This window comes from Cucurbita pepo, chromosome LG07 (genome assembly GCF_002806865.2).
Source record: "Cucurbita pepo subsp. pepo cultivar mu-cu-16 chromosome LG07, ASM280686v2, whole genome shotgun sequence".
Classification (NCBI taxonomy): domain Eukaryota; kingdom Viridiplantae; phylum Streptophyta; class Magnoliopsida; order Cucurbitales; family Cucurbitaceae; genus Cucurbita; species Cucurbita pepo.
In genome coordinates, this window is record NC_036644.1 from 8,876,374 (window position 1) to 8,895,920 (window position 19,547).

General features: G+C 37.2%; 2 protein-coding genes across 2 annotated transcripts; one reads left to right on the forward strand and one right to left on the reverse strand.

Annotated features, from left to right (window-relative positions):
• Positions 1-9,687: 9,687 nt before the first annotated feature.
• LOC111798207 (protease 2-like) lies at positions 9,688-15,642 on the forward strand. The gene is made up of 11 exons (XM_023681217.1): positions 9,688-10,106; positions 10,217-10,395; positions 11,536-11,758; positions 11,872-12,013; positions 12,096-12,296; positions 12,438-12,572; positions 12,710-12,838; positions 13,182-13,597; positions 13,795-14,011; positions 14,194-14,387; positions 15,356-15,642. Exons 1-11 carry the CDS (start codon positions 9,742-9,744, stop codon positions 15,531-15,533), a joined length of 2,379 nt encoding a protein of 792 aa, XP_023536985.1. The 5' UTR covers positions 9,688-9,741; the 3' UTR covers positions 15,534-15,642.
• A 345-nt stretch (positions 15,643-15,987) lies between these two features.
• LOC111798857 (biotin carboxyl carrier protein of acetyl-CoA carboxylase, chloroplastic-like) lies at positions 15,988-18,958 on the reverse strand (the record flags this gene model as incomplete). The annotated part of the gene is given in 6 exon segments (XM_023682207.1): positions 15,988-16,241; positions 16,329-16,394; positions 18,150-18,221; positions 18,298-18,622; positions 18,695-18,819; positions 18,905-18,958. Coding segments are annotated over 6 exon segments (666 nt in total), but the record flags the coding sequence as incomplete, so codon positions are not given.
• Positions 18,959-19,547: the final 589 nt, after the last annotated feature.

Below are 19,547 nucleotides of genomic sequence, written 5' to 3' on the forward strand. Positions count from 1 at the left end.
ACACAATCAAGAACATTGATATAGTTTTCTATATGAATTATGTGCTAAGAGAATTTGTAACCTATCGCTTATTTTTATGTCCAATTCGTAATCGCGTGGAAGTGTAGATTTGAACCTTCGACCTGTATGAGCTACGCATAGCTCGTGTTAGCTTTCTATAAGGATGATCATGTTTTTTTTTTTGTTTTAATCTTCAAGATCACTTTGAATTGATACTAATTGATGGGTTTGGTGGATTTTTGAGGAAGAAAATAGTGTTTTTGACATAAATTAGTGGGAAATTATTGCTAAATTTTGGTGGGTTTTGTCCATTTAGTGATTTGGGTATCAAAGATTTGATCTTTATAAGCTTATATATGTATAATTCGAAGTAAATTTGAGTATTTTGATGATTTAATGATGACCCAAATGAAGAACATGAACAAAATTGGTGTAAAAAGCCTTTTTTTTCTGGTTTTTTTTGGGTTATAAAGATGAACATGTTCAAAGCTAGGGCTTTTCAGGTTGTTTTTTTCATGTTCATCAGGTAAAGAAACAGAAGATTGGGTTTTTGTGGTGGGAAATTCAACAGTTATTTGAAGAACAAAACAGTCAAGACTGTTCATTAAGGTTGTTGTTGTTGTTCTTGTTTTGGCTTTAAAAACACAATCTTTTTGGTAAAGATTTGTAACAATTAGGCAACAAGACAAAACCCTAATTAATATTGTTGTGTTTTTTTTTTCATAATGTTTTGAATTGAAATGAAAATCCCAGAAAGAAAGAAAAAAAAAAAGAGACAGCCACATCCCCCATGTCTTGAAATAATTGATACTCTTCCCTATGGCATTCATTCTTGAACATAACATTGATTAGAAGGAAACTTTTTGTAATTATTGAGGAAAAGATGAAAAGAAACACAATCCCCTATTAATTTGCTTTTAATCGATGAAAAATTGATGTAACGATGACCTAGAACGACGTAGCAGTAAATGGGACGTTCTCTTGTATGAAGTTTGAAAGAACGTCGTTCATATATGTTAACCTAATCCATTGTGCTGACTTTTCATGAGATTGTTCATCTTGGAGACCTGATGCGGTTATGAGTACAACCGGGCGTGGGAGACACTCGATCGTTCTCTAGATTTTCAAGGACCTCCAGGGGTGCACTGGATACCATGTGACGTGCGGTGATCTTCCAGCCTTTCGTACAATATTTAAACGAGTTTAAGATTGACAAGATGGTTGGAGTCTCACGTTAGCTAATTAAGAGGAAGATCATGAGTATATAAGTAAGAGACACTATCTCTATTGTCACGAGAGTTATGTTTGAAGTGAACAATATCATGTTATCGTCGAGATTTAATTTATTTTTGTGATATAAATAAGAGATCGGTAGAAGCTCGTGTTTATTCTTTCCGACTAGACATATGAGATGTGTTTTTTTTAATTCCCCTTTCAAATGATATGACAGTTTATAAAGTTTTCTTTTTTTTTTTTTTTTTTTTTTTTTTTTTTTTTTTTTTTTTTTTTTTTTTTTTTTTCATTTTATTTGTTTAGAACATTAAAAGTGCAAATAAACCATGGTTAGGTCGGGTCGGGTTAATCCATTTGTTTACAATAAGAAAGAATGAAGCTGCTTACAGGGACGGTTACGCGATATGCCGTTTCATACCCGCCTTTTCTTTAACCCTGCTATCAACCTAATCTAAAGAACTCTTATTAAATAATGTACACAGTGAGATCCGACCACAATATATTTAGGTTGAGTCAGTTTGATTTGTTCGAGTCATTTATTCAAAATTTTGTTTTTAATAAAAATAATATATATAACAATTTTAAAAAAATTTGACGATAAATTTGGATTGATTTTATTTCACAAAAATTAATTTTAGAAAAACTATTAAACTCACTTAATTCATAAATTTTTATTCGTTTAAACTCAATTCAACCCAAACGGTATAAATTAGATTGAATTGTGTTAGGAATCACGGATCTACGCAATGGTATGATATTGTTCACTTTGAGCATAAACTCTCGTAGCTTTGTTTTAGACTTCCCGGGAAGGCTTCATCATGTCATGTAGATCATCATCATTGAACAAGGTCACTGTATCACCATCTTTTTCAATATATCTGATATCAGAGTCATGCTCTAAACTTAGTCACGCCAATAGATGGACAAATCCTCATATGTCGAACAAAGTATTGTGAGCTTCGAAGGTATAGTAAAAAAGTGACTAAAGTATCGAACAAAGGGTGTACTTTGTTCGAAGACTCCAAAAGAAAAAAAATGAGTCGAGCATCGATTAAGGGGAGACATACTTTGTTCGAACGGAGGTGTTGGATGAGAGTTCCACATCGGCTAATTTAGGAAATGATCCTTGGTTTATAATCCAGGAATACTATCTTCATTGGTACGAGACTTTTTGGGGAAACCTAAAGCAAAGCTGTGAGAGCTTAGGCTCAAAGTGGACAATATCCATACCATTGTGGAGATCCGTGATTCCTAACAAAGTGTTCAAGTTTTTTGAGTCACTAGATCTTTTTTTCTTTGTAATTAAATTATCTCGTAATGTCTCGTAATTATCTAATTATCTCGTAATTAAATTAATCATATATATTATTATTTTAATTTTTTTTGATGTGTTATGATTTTGTAGGGCATCTACAATACAAAATTCCTAACTTTTTTTTTTTTACTTTTGTTATGATTTTGGTGCTTACAAAAATGCTAAATTATAAAAATAACTATATTTTAAAAAAAATTGCAATATTTACCTAGAACGACGTGACAATGATTACGACGTTTGGTTGGATTAACTTTGAAAACCGTCTCAGATTAACTTTGAAAGAAAAACATTCAAAACACTTAACTCTTCGTCTAATTTCGTTTTTTTTACTCCGGGAAACATTTAGAAAAAATTAAAAATAATAGACTAAATTAATAAAAATAGGCATAAACTCTGTACTTTGTCTAAAAGAAATATTCTTGAATTTTCAAAATTTTCAATAATACTCTTAAAACTTTTAAGAAAATTTTTAATATTGTTTTAAAAATACTAAAAATCATTAATACCTTATATTAAAAAAAAAATTAAAAATACCATAAATTATCTCCAAACTTTTTAATAGGAATATTTAAAAAAATATATATTTTTAAAGTTTTTTTAAAAAAAAGTTTAAAATATTAATCAAACCTTTTAAAAGTTTACAGAAATTTTTTAAATAAAAATATTAACTTTTTTTTTTTTTTTTTTGAAAATTTAAGAATATTTTTGACATACATTTTTTCGTGTTTATACTTAGGTTTAATTATATATATATATATATATATATATATATATATATATATATATATAGTTTATCTCTCTTGCATTTAACAATGATCTTAAATAATTTATTTTTTTAAACCTTAATATGAGATGTGATTTTAGATAATAAATATTTTTTGAAGAAAAAATTTAAAAATTCTCATGAAGTCTTAAATATGCTAATGCATGTTTTAGGGTTTATAAGGTAAGAAGCCTAATGCATGTAATATGCTAATGCTAATACATCATACATGCATTTTAGGGTTTAGGGTTTATAATGATGTTACTGAATTATTCTCGTTTCGTTAATATTAATTTAATTATTAATTTTTACGAGGTCTTACGAAACAAATTATTTTTTTATAAGTGTGTGAAAATCTCTCATAATAGACACGTTTTAAAATTGTAAAGTTGACGACGATACGTGATATGGTATCAGCCCAAGAGAAAGCTCTGATACCCCAAAAGATACGGAAATCACTACAAGGGAAGTAAGATTCAGATTACCTTGTTGNAAGATACGGAAATCACTACAACGGAAGTAAGATTCAGATTACCTTGTTGATTGAATATCTCAAGGCAAGAAAACTTGTTTGAGATTTGAATCACTCCACAAGCAAGATCGATCATGTCTAGCTTGAATGATTATTGTTGGTCAAATATCTCGAATCACTTTACAAGCAAGATTGATCGTGTCGAGCTTGAATGATTCTACATGCAACCTAAACTACATAGAACTGCAAAGAAACTTAGTCATTAGCTTAAGAAAGCACAAATGCTTCTTTTACTACAAATACAACATACACGACAATATATAGTCTCAAAATGAAACTATTAAAGACATTCTCAGAGTTGTAACATTCATACTTTATGACCATAATTAACCATTATGTAACCGAAAGTAAATAAAAAGTCCTCAAATATATTAACGAAATACAATAACTTTAAATTGTAATCCACCTAAAATTTATAACAATGAAACTTCATTCTTCTTCAACGTAGCATGAATTGAAATATCTTTTGATAATTTCAACAACATTTTCTTCACATATTCGTTGAAGTATATTGTATGATTGATGTCTCTTAGTCCATATCAATACGTAACGGGTCAAAACAGATAATATCAACTTAGAGATAATGTTGGATAAAAATAAATAAATTAAATTTTTAATTTAATTTATTTTCAACCGTGAAGCAGACACGCACCCCCACCTGGGGACACACAAGCAAAAAAATAAAGGCCGTACAAAGATCCCGCAATCTACGGTCAACTGGATGGGACGTCGGTGGTTGACACGTGCGCTTCTTTGTGGTCCCCACACTCCTCGTGATCCCACGTGGATCCATGTACTCCTTGTCGGCAACCGAGGGACGCTGGCTTTACTCTCGTCTCAGCTCGATTCGACTCGGCTCGGTCGGCTCTGCCACGTAGGTAGAAAAGGAGCCGTGGATTTGGTTGGCAATGCCAACTCATCAATCGTACGGCTCAACATGTTTCCTTCCGACAAGGCGATGTTTTTCCATCTTTAGTCTTTGTATCGTTTACTATTTTTAGGATTTAATTTCCTCTAATTTAAATTAAAAATAAAATAAAAACTAAACTTTTCCCAACTACTAATTTTATTTTTTTGCTATTTAGTCCTTCTACTTTGCAAAAATTGCCCACCTTTCTCGTTTTAGTTTATAAACGAATCTCTTTATGATAAACAGATTCATTTTACAAGTTCGTTATTAACTCGTAATCCCCGAAAGACTTTCAAGGAGCCTTGTTCAGTAGGTGCGATGCAAGTATTCTTTCACAAGTTTGACGCAAGTCGTACTTCCCAGCCCTCTTAGCTACTTGTATTAACAAACTAGGGCGCTATACAGAAGTTCGTGCCTGCTTATCCCAGGTTACTATTGAACATCGATCCATCTGAAGAATGATGCTTGTATATCCCTAAGTGTGGGTCGAGAGAAACAAAAAATTTCTTGTAAGGGTGTGGAAACCTCTCCCTAGTAGGCACGTTCTAAAACTGTGAGACTGATGAAAATATGTAACGGACCAAATCGAACAATATCTGCTCGCGGTGATACGTTTACAAGAGTTTCAAAGTCTCAATCGTTGGATAATAAACACAACTATTTAATTTTGATGATTTTTTTACCACTGGGATTAAGTCGTTACAAAATTTTAAGTACGTATAAACTAAAGTTTATGGACCAAATTATGACCTTCCCGAGAGTTTATGGACCTCACGACACTATACTCATAATTTTTTTAAAGTAGTATCGTCTTCGTTTAGAATTTTGAAAAGCTAAAATTTAAATAATTTTTTTTTTTAAAAATATGAGGTTCAAAATAGACGTTTTAAAAGTACGAACACTAATGAATATAAGTCAAAAAGTATAATGATAAAATAAAAAAAATATATCCTACTTTGCTCTCTCATTAAATTTTTTGGTTTGTTCATGTCTATACAATTATTGGACTTGGATAATTTCGTGTCTATTTAATTTAAATGTAACGAAATTTGTGAGTTGTAGTTTGACTCAACCCGACAGGAGAGAGTGGGTGAAAAGACGAGAACAATGAGATGCCGAACACTCTCCCGACTTAGTTTTTTAGGGTTTTTCCAAAAAGTTTCATATCAGTGAAGATAACGTCTCTCACTTCATCGATATTAGCCAATATGAGACTCGAACAATCCTCAACAAATTCCTCTAAGAAAAGAGTGAAGACTATTCCTCACAGACTAACATAGAATTGCTCCAAGTCGAGCATACTCAACTTTGGAACTCCTATGACGAGCCACCGAAAAGGAAGATATACCGCTCCTTCACTCGGACATCACACGTCCACCAATTTGCACATTGGTTCGTTCTCGAACCACACCCTACAAGGAGGGTTCTGCTTTGATATCATTTGTAACAACTCTACGTACGTCCAACATAAGATTAAATCGTTACAACATGCATGTCATTGGTAGTTTCAGTAACTCAACCCCATGTACGTCCACCATAAAAACTACGAGGTTTAGTCATTTCTGCTTGAATTTATTGAAAAACCCTGATGACAGCTAAAAGTAGGATCGTGTTGCCTATTTGCCCTCCTGTTATCTCTCTCATTGTCTACCAGATAAAAGGCAACACGCTCGATCCTTAATTTTGTAGAAAAACATACATAAGAAATCCAACTTGTTCGTAAATTTGGAGAAGAAAAAAACGTTTTTTTAGGGTTTAGGAAATTATTGGGAGTAGAGTTCTTTGCATAGAAACTCATAATCTTATGTTATATTAATAAGTAAATGATTTAATCTATACATTGATTTTGTCACATGTACTTATAATAAAGTATAGTTAATTATTTCAAATAATGAAGAGAAATTAATTTATATTATTTTATGCAAAAATAATAGTTTCAATTTCCAATCAATGACAGTCTTCAAGAAATTCACCACTATTTTACTCTAATATTAAACTAATCATCATCCTTCCTTGATGTAAATTTGGTCACCAATGGGCATTTTATCATTAATTAATATTGTTAATTCTCTTGTTTTAGGGTTTTCATAGTACAATTAAGTAAGATAATTAGCCCTGCTGCCTTGGCTCCAACATAGGCATTGGTTTTGATAAATATATTTTATGTTCTCTCTCATGCTCGGACAAGCATACCCTAACTTACTTCATTTTGCATCTTGTAACGTTATCGAGATTGTAACAGTCTAAACCCACTGCTAGTAGATATTGTCTGCTTTAGCTCGTTATGTATCGCCATAAAACGCGTCTATTAGGGAGAGGTTTCGACACCCTTGTAAGGAATGTTTCGTTCTCCTCTCCAACCGATGTGAGATCTCACATCTACCTCTTTGTGGGTCCAATGTCCTTACTGACACATTGCCTGGTGTTTGGCTCTAATACCATTTGTAACAGCCTAAGCCCACTGTTAGTAGATATTGTTCACTTTGGCTCGTTATGTATCGTCGTCAGCCTCACGGTTTTAAAACGCGCCTATTAGGGAGAGGTTTTTACACCCTTGTAAGAAATGTTTTGTTCCCCTCTCCAACCGATGTGGGATCTCACAATCCACCCTCTTTGTGGGTCCAATGTCTTTGATGGCACATTGCCTGGTGTTTGGCTCTGATACCATTTGTAACAGCCTAAGCCCACTGTTAGTAGATATTGTTCACTTTGGCTCGTTATGTATTGTCGTCAGCCTCACGGTTTTAAAACGCGCCTATTAGGGAGAGGTTTTTACACCCTTGTAAGAAATGTTTTGTTCCCCTCTCCAACCGATGTGGGATCTCACAATCCACCCTCTTTGTGGGTCCAATGTCTTTGATGGCACATTGCCTGGTGTTTGGCTCTGATACCATTTGTAACAGCCTAAGCCCACTGTTAGTAGATATTGTTCACTTTGGCTCGTTATGTATTGTCGTCAGCCTCACGGTTTTAAAACGCGCCTATTAGGGGGAGGTTTCTACACCCTTGTAAGGAATGTTTCGTTCTCCTCTCCAACCGATTGTGAGATCTTACATCTACCTCTTTGTGGGTCCAATGTCCTTACTGACACATTGTCTGGTGTTTGGCTCTAATACCATTTGTAACAGCCTAAGCCCACTGTTAGTAGATATTGTTCACTTTGGCTCGTTATGTATCGCCGTCAGCCTCACGGTTTTAAAACGCGCCTATTAGGGAGAGGTTTTTACACCCTTGTAAGAAATGTTTTGTTCCCCTCTCCAACCGATGTGGGATCTCACAATCCACCCTCTTTGTGGGTCCAATGTCTTTGATGGCACATTGCCTGGTGTTTGGCTCTGATACCATTTGTAACAGCCTAAGCCCACTGTTAGTAGATATTGTTCACTTTGGCTCGTTATGTATTGTCGTCAGCCTCACGGTTTTAAAACGCGCCTATTAGGGGGAGGTTTCTACACCCTTGTAAGGAATGTTTCGTTCTCCTCTCCAACCGATTGTGAGATCTTACATCTACCTCTTTGTGGGTCCAATGTCCTTACTGACACATTGTCTGGTGTTTGGCTCTAATACCATTTGTAACAGCCTAAGCCCACTGTTAGTAGATATTGTTCACTTTGGCTCGTTATGTATCGCCGTCAACCTCACGGTTTTAAAACGCGCCTACTAAGGAGAGGTTTCTATTGTAAGAAATGTTTCATTCCCCTCTCCAACCGATGTGGGATCTCACAATCCACCCCCTTTGGGGGCCTAACGTCCTCGTGGCACATCGCCTGGTGTTTGGCTTTGATGCCATTTGTAACAGCTCAAGCCTACCTCTAGTAGATATTGTCTGCTTTGGCCTATTACGTATCACGTCAGCCTCATGATTTTAAAAAGCATCTACTAGGGAGAGGTTTCTACACCCTTGGAAGGAATGCTTTGTTCCCCTCTCCAATCGATGTGAGATCTTACAATCCACCCTCTTTGTGGGTCCAACGTCCTCGTTGGCACACTGCCTGATGTTTGGCTCTGATACTATTTGTAACAGCCTAAGCCCACCGCTAGCAGATATTGTCTGTTTTGGCTTGTTATGTATCGCCGTCAGCCTCACGATTTTAAAATGCACTAAGAAGAGATTTCTACACTTTTATAAGGAATGTTTTGTTCTACTCTCCAACCGATGTGGAATGTCACAAAGATAGTCCCGATATTTCTCTACAACATGATCATGTTACTTGTCTTACACTATCATTACAAACCAACATACGTCTCAACGTACTTGAGAAATTGAGCTGGGTTGTTGAGCAAGCCCACTAGTGTTCAAGCCCATTTCTAATGGCCTTTTCAAATATTGGGCTTGTTTTTTTTTTCTTTTTTTTATTTTATTTTATTTATTATTATTCTAGATGAATTTTGATGAATATAGATTAATTTATGTTTGTTTCGGATTTATTTAATATCATTTATGTTAGAATAATGGTGAGTCGTGGTCAAATAAATTTTTTTTAACAACCCAACATTCTAATCCGAAAATAAAAATTTGGGTTAGATTGGATTGTAAAAATTTTCGGGTCGGGTTGGGTTACCCATCCAAACAACCTGTGGTTGGGTAAAAAAAAATCATTTAACTCAACCCAATCCAGACCATATGCACTCTTTATTATTTATTTATTTGAATGCCAAGTAATATGTATATATTATCGGTTCAGTTCAGGTTAACTCGAACATTTATCTACTGAATCTGAAACCCAAATTGAACCCGTTCAATTCCATGAAAATAATCTAACCCAATCCAAGATGTTATTAGTTCAAGCTTTATGATTCGGATTAGGTTGGTCCGACCTCCAAAATTCAAACTTAAAAAAATAAATAATAATAATTTCCCAAAACATATTTTCTTAAAAAAAAAATAAAATAATATATATATAATAGAAAAGGAAGTATTTTTCGATTTTCAGAACAAAAACCCCATATAAACCCTCTCTAACATTGCCGGCGGAGCAACTCCGGCAATGAACCAATTTCGTGCAGCCCTCCGCCACTGCCGCTCTAATCTTCACGGTGCTCTCCGGCGATGCCTCCACTACAAGGCACCAAAGACTCCACAGCCACCGTCACCACCGGGGCCGCCAAAGCCTCCAAAGAAGCCACAGAGTTTCACTATGCACGATATCACTTGGGAGGATCCGTACAGTTGGATGTCGAGATTGAACGACAAGGTGGCGATGCGGCATATGGACGTTTACATGGAGCAGGAGGAGAAGTATGTGGAGGCTGTAATGGCTGACACAGAACGACTCCAGAGTAAGCTTCAATCTGAAATGGCTTCTCGCTTGGCTTTTGACCTCTCGACTCCTTCACTTCGTTTGGGTCCTTGGTAGGGTTTTTTTGGTTATGAACTCTTTGCATTGTTGTTAATCGATTAGAATCAATCTCTTTGCCTCAATTATTGTTGATCTCTTTGAAGGCGAATGTCAATCGCCGCAGGTTGTATTATCGAAGAGTCGAAGAAGGAAAGCAGTATCAAGTTCTCTGTCGCAGATTAGCGAGCTTACATGAAAAGTTCATTTCTAATAAATCTCCTTCAGCTGGATTTGATTATGTTTCCGGCAAGAAAATTGAGCAAAAGTTGCTTGATTATAATCAAGAAGCTGAGAGATTCGGAGGTATTGTTATCTTTTCCCTGATCCTCCTCTGTTTCCCTTTGGTTAAAAATGTTCTTTTGTGGGATTCACTTTAAAACAAATCATTTTGAGAGAATTCTATTTCGTGCTGCTTCCTGATAAACTTTGTTTTGCCTCATAACATGAAATGAAGCAATCATCTACAAGAGGAATGTTGAGGATTGTTGGGAGGGAGTCTCACATTGGCTAATTTAGGGAATGATCATGAGTTTATAAGTAAGGAAAGGAAGCCAAAAGCAAAGCCATGAGAGCTTATGATCAAAGTGGACAATATCATACCATTGTGGAGAGTCGTTATTTCTAACATGGTATCGGNAGATACTGGAATTGCTTAACCCTTTAAGCATCGAGTCAGTATCTATTTTATCCATTCCTATCTCTTTCACTATCCCCTTTCCAACATCACATTGGCTAATTTAGGGAATGATCATGAGTTTATAAGTAAGGAAAGGAAGCCAAAAGCAAAGCCATGAGAGCTTATGATCAAAGTGGACAATATCATACCATTGTGGAGAGTCGTTATTTCTAACATGGTATCGGAGCCATGCCCTTAACTTAGCTCAGTCAATAGGATCCTCAAATGTCGAATAAAGAAGTTGTGACCCNGTTATTTCTAACATGGTATCGGAGCCATGCCCTTAACTTAACTCTGTCAATAGGATCCTCAAATGTCGAATAAAGAAGTTGTGACCCTCAAAGGTGTATTTCAAAGTGACTCAAGTGTCGAACAAGGATGTACTTTGTTCGAGGAATCCAGAGAAGAAGTCGAGCCCCGATTAAGGGGAGGTTGTTCGAGGACTCCATAGGCCTCAGGAAAGGCTCTGTAGTGTACTTTGTTGGAGGGGAGGATTGTTGGAAGGGAGTCCCACATTGACTAATTTAGGGAACGATCATGAGTTTATAAGTAAGGAATACATCTCCATTGGTATGAGGCCTTTTGGGAAGCCCAAAGCAAAACCATGAGAGCTTATGCTCAAAGTGGACAATATCATACCATTGTGGAGAGTCCTTATTCCTGACAAGGAAGAGCTTGGTTTCTGATTATAGTTTCCGCATGCCATTACTTATTCCCCCTTTATATTTGAAGCATGTTGAATCTCACCCTCTTAATAATTATTGTAGGTTATGCCTATGAGGAGCTATCAGAAGTATCTCCTGATCATCGCTTTCTTGCATACACTATGTATGACAAGGACAATGACTACTTCAGATTGTCTGTAAAGAATTTGAGTTCTGGTTCTTTATGTAGTAAGCCTCAAGTCGATCGAGTTTCTAATTTGGCATGGGCCAAAGGCGGCCAGGCATTGCTCTATGTTGTTACTGATCAAAATAAAAGACCATGTAGGTTGGTAAAATAGTTTCTCTGCGCAGTTACTCCTCATCAGTGTATTCTTCAGTTTTTTTCCATATTGACGACTATGGTTGTGAAAATGAGATGGAATATGCTTTTTTTTATAGATTATATTGTAGCATGATTGGATCAACTGATGAAGATACTTTGCTTCTGGAAGAACCAGATGATGATGTTCATGTTTATATTAGACACACAAAAGACTTTAATTTTGTTACTGTTAATCGATTCACTCCTACATCTTCCAAGGTATGTATGACATCTGAAGAACTTCATAGTTGGTACTAAGGTCGGTTGCAATTATATATTTATTGTGAACCCTACATTTTAGGTCTTTCTGATTGATGCTGCCAATCCGTTATCTGGTATGGAGTTAATTTGGGAGTGTGAAGGATTAGCTCATTGCATAATGGAACATCATCTAGGAGTGCTTTACTTGTTTACGAATGCTAATAAAGGTCACGAAGCAGTAGATTCTCATTATCTTCTTCGTAGCCCACTTAGTGTTGAATCTACTTCAAGAACATGGGAGGTTGGTTTTGTTCATTGGGACTTCTTGTCCTTTTTTATCCCCTTTTACTCTGAATGATCCAAAACCTTCAACATTTTCATGAACATGGTTTTTGTTTTCTCCATCTTGATGATTCTCAACCAATTTTCTAATGTGGTGCAGAATGTATTTGTTGATGATCCAGACTTGGTGATTGTGGATGTCGATTTCAGTCACACGCATTTGGTTCTTATTCTTAGGGAAGGACAGAAACTTAGACTCTGTGCTGTTCGGCTACCCTTGCCTGTTGGTGGAAAGGTCTAATTTCTGGAATTTTAGGACTATCTATGCCTCTGGTTGCATATAATGTGCAGCAACACTAGCAGTTACCATATAATTAAGCAGGCCCTTGACTACCATTATTTAGTCCATCTGTCATTTTTTTTATGTGCCAGGGATCAATCAATCTCAAAGAACTAGAACCACATTTTCTGCCTCTTCCTAAGCACGTATCGCAGATTTCTTCAGGACCAAATTACGACTTTTATTCATCGACAATGCGATTTACCATTTCATCACCTGTGGTATGTGAATTTCTATTGGTCGTATATTCTTAAGATTGTTTTAACGCACGTGGTTGCTCGTAACTGTGGCTGAGGCACAAAACTTTACGGAAATGAATTGCAGATTGCTTAACGGTCAAAGTTATGTCGATTTTCATATCTTATGGAGTGTTTGTGGGCAGTTTGATTCGTCTCTATTGTTAAAACTAGAACTGCTGGTTGCTAGAATCAGTAATATGAACTAGAATGATATCTATCCTTTGGAATGTAATGATTATAAGAACTTAACCTACTTAGACTTTAGGACAAATGTAATAATGTCCGACTGTTTGCTGCCCATTAATTGTTATTTAACTTTCAACAGATGCCTGATGCTGTGGTTGATTATAACCTATCAGATGGAAAGTGGAATATCATTCAACAGCAAAGCATTCTTCATGAACGAACACGAATTCTTTATGGAACGACTTCCTCTGCAGAAGCATCAGGAAAAATATCTAATGAGTCGGAGATTTCTACGGGTGAAGCCAACTTCGATGATGATCAGATGTGGAACACCCTCTCTGAATTTTATGCTTGTGAACACTTCAATGTCTCATCACATGATGAAGTTTTGATTCCTTTAACGGTCGTATACTCTTACAAGAGTAAAAGAGAAAATGAAAACCCTGGATTACTTCATGTACATGGAGCTTTTGGTGAGCCACTCGACAAACGGTGGCGCAGCGAGTTGAAAAGCCTTCTTGATCGTGGCTGGGTCATTGCATATGCTGATGTTAGGTTCGTAAGCATTTATACTTCCTTGAATTCTGAATGACTTCATGGCTTGAACCTTTTATTGATTTAGCTATGATAAACAGCTTACTTTGGAAATGGTTTTAATTCATCTTATGAACGTTAAACTTATTTCAGATTCCATCAAAAGTTCTATATCTCTAATTTGGCATCTCATTTCCTGTTGTTTTGTTTGCTTCCAGAGGTGGAGGTGGTGGGGGTAAGAAGTGGCATCATGATGGTAGGCGTACAAAGAAGTTTAATTCAGTTCAAGATTATATTTCGTGTGCTAAATTCCTTGTTGAAAGAAAGATTGTAAATGAGGAGAAGCTTGCTGGTTGGGGCTATAGTGCTGGAGGACTTTTGGTTGCTTCTGCTATCAATCAATGCCCAGAATTGTTTCGATCTGCTATTTTGAAAGTATGCCTCTATCTTCTGCATTATTTCTCTTGCATTTTATATGTTTGTTCTAAAGTTGGATGGAAAGATTCCGTGTTATAAGATTTTATTCTTCTGCTATAATCAGTTTGTTTTAAAAGAAACTTTTCTTCAAAAGGGTTTTGATCCATTTTATCTTTACTAAATCTTTCATTTTGTTACAGGTTCCATTTCTAGATCCAATAAACACACTCCTTCATCCCATTATACCACTAACACCAGCTGACTATGAAGAATTTGGATACCCTGAGGAGGATATAGATGATTTTCATGCAGTTCGCAGATACTCTCCGTATGATAACATACAGAAGGATGTCGCCTACCCAGCTGTTTTGATAACCTCGTCCTTTAATACCCGGTAATTTTCTTTTCATATGCTAGCCGAAATATTATTTATAAGGGTGTGAAAACCTTTTCTTAGTAGATACGTTTTAAAACCTTGAGAGGAAGGCTGGAAGGGGAAGCCCAAAGAGGACAATATTTACTAGTGGTGGGCTTGGGCCATTAGAAATGGTATAAGAGCTAGACACCGGATGATGTGCTAGTAAGGAGGCTGAGTCCCAAAGGGGTTGGACACGAGGTGGTGTGCCACAAGGAGGTAGCCTCGAAGGAGGGTGGACACGAGGCAGTGTGCCAACGATGAGACGGTGTGCTAGCAAGGACGTTGGGTCCCAATTGGGGGATCCCGTATCGATTGGAGAAGAGATGAGTGCTAGTGAGGATGTTGGGCCCCGAAGGGGGGTAAATTGTGAGATCCCACATCGGTTGAGGAGGAGAACGAAATATTCTTTATAAGGGTGTGGAAACCTCTCCCTAGTATACGCATTTTAAAATCTTGAGGAGAAACCTGGAAGGGAAAGCTCAAAGAGAACAATATCTATTAGCGGTAGGCTTAGGCCGTTACATACTATATCGAGTAAAATGTCAGGATTGGACATTGATATTACTCGAACATGCTCTGAACTTGTTATTTGGAGTATCCAATTATTCTTAGTTATTACTTCATTAAAATCTTTGGCAAGTAGGGACACACTTGGAAGAAAATTCATTGTTGAATACGTCTATAACGCATCCTTGTCCATGTTTCTTCCTCTAAAAAGAAGAATGGTTTGCAAATCATTGTTCAAAACACTGCTTTTGTCTGAATTATCTGTGTTAGAATTCATCTAACTCTGACATTACATAAAAGGCCTTGTACCAATGGAGGGAGATGTATTCCTTATAAACTCATGATCAACTCATTGTTTCATGCATTCATCGAGTAACATTGTTCATAGTCCAGCCATTCTGTGATGTTCAATCCACTTATCTCTCTGTGTTGTGCAGATTTGGGGTATGGGAAGCTGCAAAATGGATTGCTCGAGTGCGGGATTACAGTATTTATGATCCAAAACGTCCGGTAATTCTCAATATAACAACAGACATAGTGGAGGAAAACAGGTATTTGCACTGTAAAGAATCAGCTTTAGAGACTGCATTTCTTTTGAAGTTTATAGGATCGTAGGCTTCATTGTTTAAGAACTAAGTTCACATAATGAACATCACCTCCCATTGTAATATAAATCAAATCAAACACAATGGAAATGAGATTTCTTGGACACTATTTACTTGGAGATCGTAAAGCCATTGTTTTTTACATTGGTCATATCGCTCACAAATACGACCAATGGCCAATAATTACAAATGCTATCTCGATCTAGAAACTGATATCAATCCACGTCTGGATTTAGCTCTCGTTATTCCATACAAGTCAAAATTGCTATTGTTATTTGAAAAGGTCATGATTTACATAGAGTCGATAATCGAGGCGTTGATTCCCATTGCAAATGTGATGAACACAATCAATTGTAATGAAACGAGACCAAGTTCTAATATTTTCATTGATTCGTTACAATTCGAAGCAACATATGGTTCTTGGATAGAAGAAATCCTTATTTCATCAACTCGAAGGTACGAAATTAGCAAAGGGTTAAATATATATATATATATATATATATCTGATTTCACAACCAAAGTTAAACTGGAAAAGGAATTGTCATTTATGAACACAATCTCTCTCTGATTACACTCAATTAAAGAGAAAAGAAGACATTACCATAACTAATCCACAACCTGAACTTGCTTGGAAACTCAATTTGCCTCCTGAACTCAGCTTAACTCGACTCGTGTTAAACGAAACAGGATTCATCTAAGGTTGAATGCGAAACAAAGGCTGCAAAGAAACCACAACAAAATACAAGACCATAAGGAAACAGTTTAGCCATCCATTACAATAACTTTAATGGTTAGAACTACTTACCGTGTCGACACTAACAGGCTTCCCGTCCTCTGCAATAACCTCGACTATGGTCCCTGATTGATCGGCCTGAAAAATTAGAAGTTTTTAAGAGAAGACATTAGTTGTCCCTACAGAGACATCCCATAAAATTGGAAGAGCAGACATTAGCCAGTTTGACTGAAACAAATGATCTGGGTAGCTGCCACCAGACATTATGCATGGAGATTTACCTCTATATGACTTAAAACTCAACATGTCTGTCATAGGATATTTAGGCAGTAATAAAAGGGGATTTACTACTGATTCACATATATCCTCAGGGGTATATATGTATGCACAAATGTTGACTCATAATTAATGGAATTGTGAGGTCTCACAACAGTTGGAAAAGGGAACGAAACATTCTTTATAAAGGTATGGAAACCCCTCCCTAGCAAACGTGTTTTAAAAACCTTGAGGGGAAGCTCGAAAGGAAAAGGCTCAAGAGGACAATATCTGCTAGCGGTGGGCTTGGGGTGTTACAAATGGTATAAGAGCCAAACACCAGGCACTACACCAACGAGGACGTTGGGCCCCAAAGGAGAGGGGGGTGGATTGTGAGATCCCATATCGATTGGAGAGAGAAATGAGTGTCAGCGAGGATGCTGGGCCCCTAAAGGGGGTGGATTGTGTGACCCCACATCGATTGGAGAGAGGAACGGGTGTCAGCGAGGACGCTGGGCCCCCAAAGGGGGTGGATTGTGAGACCCCACATCGGTTGGACAGGGGAACGAAACATTCTTTATAAGGGTGTGAAAACTTCTCTCTAGCAGACGTGTTTTAAAAACCTTTGAGGGGAAACAAAAACGGGAAAGCCCAATGAGGACAATATTTATTAGTAGTGGGCTTTAGGTGTTACAAATGCTCTTAGAGCTAGACACGGGGCGGTGTGCCAGTGAGGACGCTAGGCCCCTAAGGAGGGGTGGATTGGGAGATCCCACATCGATTGGAGAAAGGAACAAGTGCCAACAAGGATGTAGGGCCCTAAAGGGGATGGATTGTGAGATCCTACATTAGTTGAAGAGGGGAACGAGACATTTTTTATAAAAGTGTGAAAACCTCTCCCTAGCAGACACGTTTTAAAAACCTTGAAGGGAAGTCCGAAAGGGAAAGCCCAAAAAGAACAATATCTGCTTGCGGCGGGCTTGGGGTGTTACAAATGGTATCAAAGCCAGACATCGGGCGGTGTGCCAGCAAGGACGCTGGACCCCAAAGGGGGTGAATTGTGAGATCCCACATTGATTGGAGAGAGGAACGAATGCCAGCAATGACGTTGAGCCCCGAAGGGGAGTGAATTGTGAGATCCCACATCGGTTGGAGAGAGGAACGAATCATTTTTTATAAGGGTGTGAAAACATCTCCCTAGCATACACGTTTTAAAAATCTTAAAAGAAAGCCCAAAAGAAAAGGCCCAAAGAGGATAATATCTGCTAGCGGTGGGCTACAAGAATTATTACTCCATCTTTCCTAAGATTCAGTCGCATCCATATTCTTTGAAACATAACAAGACACAAGACAGGTGTTTACTACATAGGAGAATCAGAGGTTTGTTTCACCCATAATCAGGCTATTATAAACAGTAAAATTTTCAGTTTATGTGAATCCAATACTGTTTCGAACATACACCCACATCAGTAGACAATACTATGGATAGTAAGGAATATACTGTTAGCAAATCAAACGAAGAACATGATATCAAACTAAAGGGAAGACAAGGAGATAGCAATGCTCCATATGGATGATAAACTTCAACATAATGTTTTACATTCAAAGATCTAAACGTCTAAAGAGAGAAAATCTTACCTCTATTTCGTTCATTAATTTCATAGCCTCAATGATGCATAAGATTTGTCCCTTCTGTACTTTATCTCCAACCTATAAGAAGAACTCCTCAAAAAAAGCTCCAACGAAAGATTTACGAAATACCATTTACTATACGAAAGAAATTTACCTTAACAAACGGTGGTTCTCCAGGCCCGGGACTACGGTAGAACGTGCCCGCCATAGGGCATTTGAGAGGTGGAAGAGACGAACTGGTTGACTTGGCAGCAGGAGGTGAAGATGGTAGGCTTGAAACTGGAGAAGCAGGTGCTGGTAGTGCAGCAGGACCAGGAGCTGATGGTGCTACCGAGGGCGAGGGCGAGGGCGGGGACGCATACATCATAGGAACAGCAGCAGGAGGTGGTGCTTGAGGTAAGGCCTCTTTTTTACGGATCGTCACTTCGCAGTCGAGCTGTTTCAATTGTAACTCGACAATGTCTCTTGAATCGACAAGCCTGCAAGTAGGGAGAAACATGTTAAACCACAGCCATATGTAGAGGAAAAGTTCAGTGATTGAGCTAGCTAACTTGATAAGGCTTGAAACTTGAGTAATGAACTCAGAGATTGATTCTTCCGTTGCCAAAGGTTTAGAAGATTCATCACTCAATGATTTAGCACTTCCATCAATAGTATCCTTCAATGAAATGGACGACTTGAAGAACAGCATGTTAGAAAGGAGTCAATACTTGAACAAAGAAAATGCTTTTGTAATAAAGCTTTCATATAAGCATACATACCTCATTTAATTGTGCTTGTATGAGAGTTGAATGCTTATGAACAGGTTGCACGCCCTGCGACGTAACGCTTATATCACATGCGTAATCACGACAAAGAGTTATCGGTATGACATCGAAAATAGGGTTCTAGCTGAAGTGGTATAGTTCTATAAAAACATAAAAAGAACCACCGTACTTGAACAAGATTGGTTCTATAAGTTGTACAATTGCGTCTTGAGTTTTCAATAAGTTATGAACAAGAGAGCGATCTATTATTAACTTTATTGGTTGTACTACATATGTAACAGCTGAAGCCCACCGCTAGAGAGAGGTTTCCACATCTTTATAAGGAATGCTTCGTTCTCCTTTACAACCGATGTGGAATCTTACAATTCACCTCCCGAGCGTCCTCACTGGCACAACACCCAGTGTCTGATTCTGATACCATCTGTAACAGCCTAAGCTCACTGCTAGCAGATATTGTCCGCTTTGGCCCGTTACATATCGCCGTCAGTCTCACGATTTTAAAACGCATCTGCTAGGGAGAGGTTTCCACACCCTTTATAAAGAATGTTTTGTTTCCCTCTCCAACCGATGTGAAATCTCACAATCCACCCCCATAGGGGCTAGTGTCCTTGCTGGCACAGCGTCCGGTGTTTGGCTC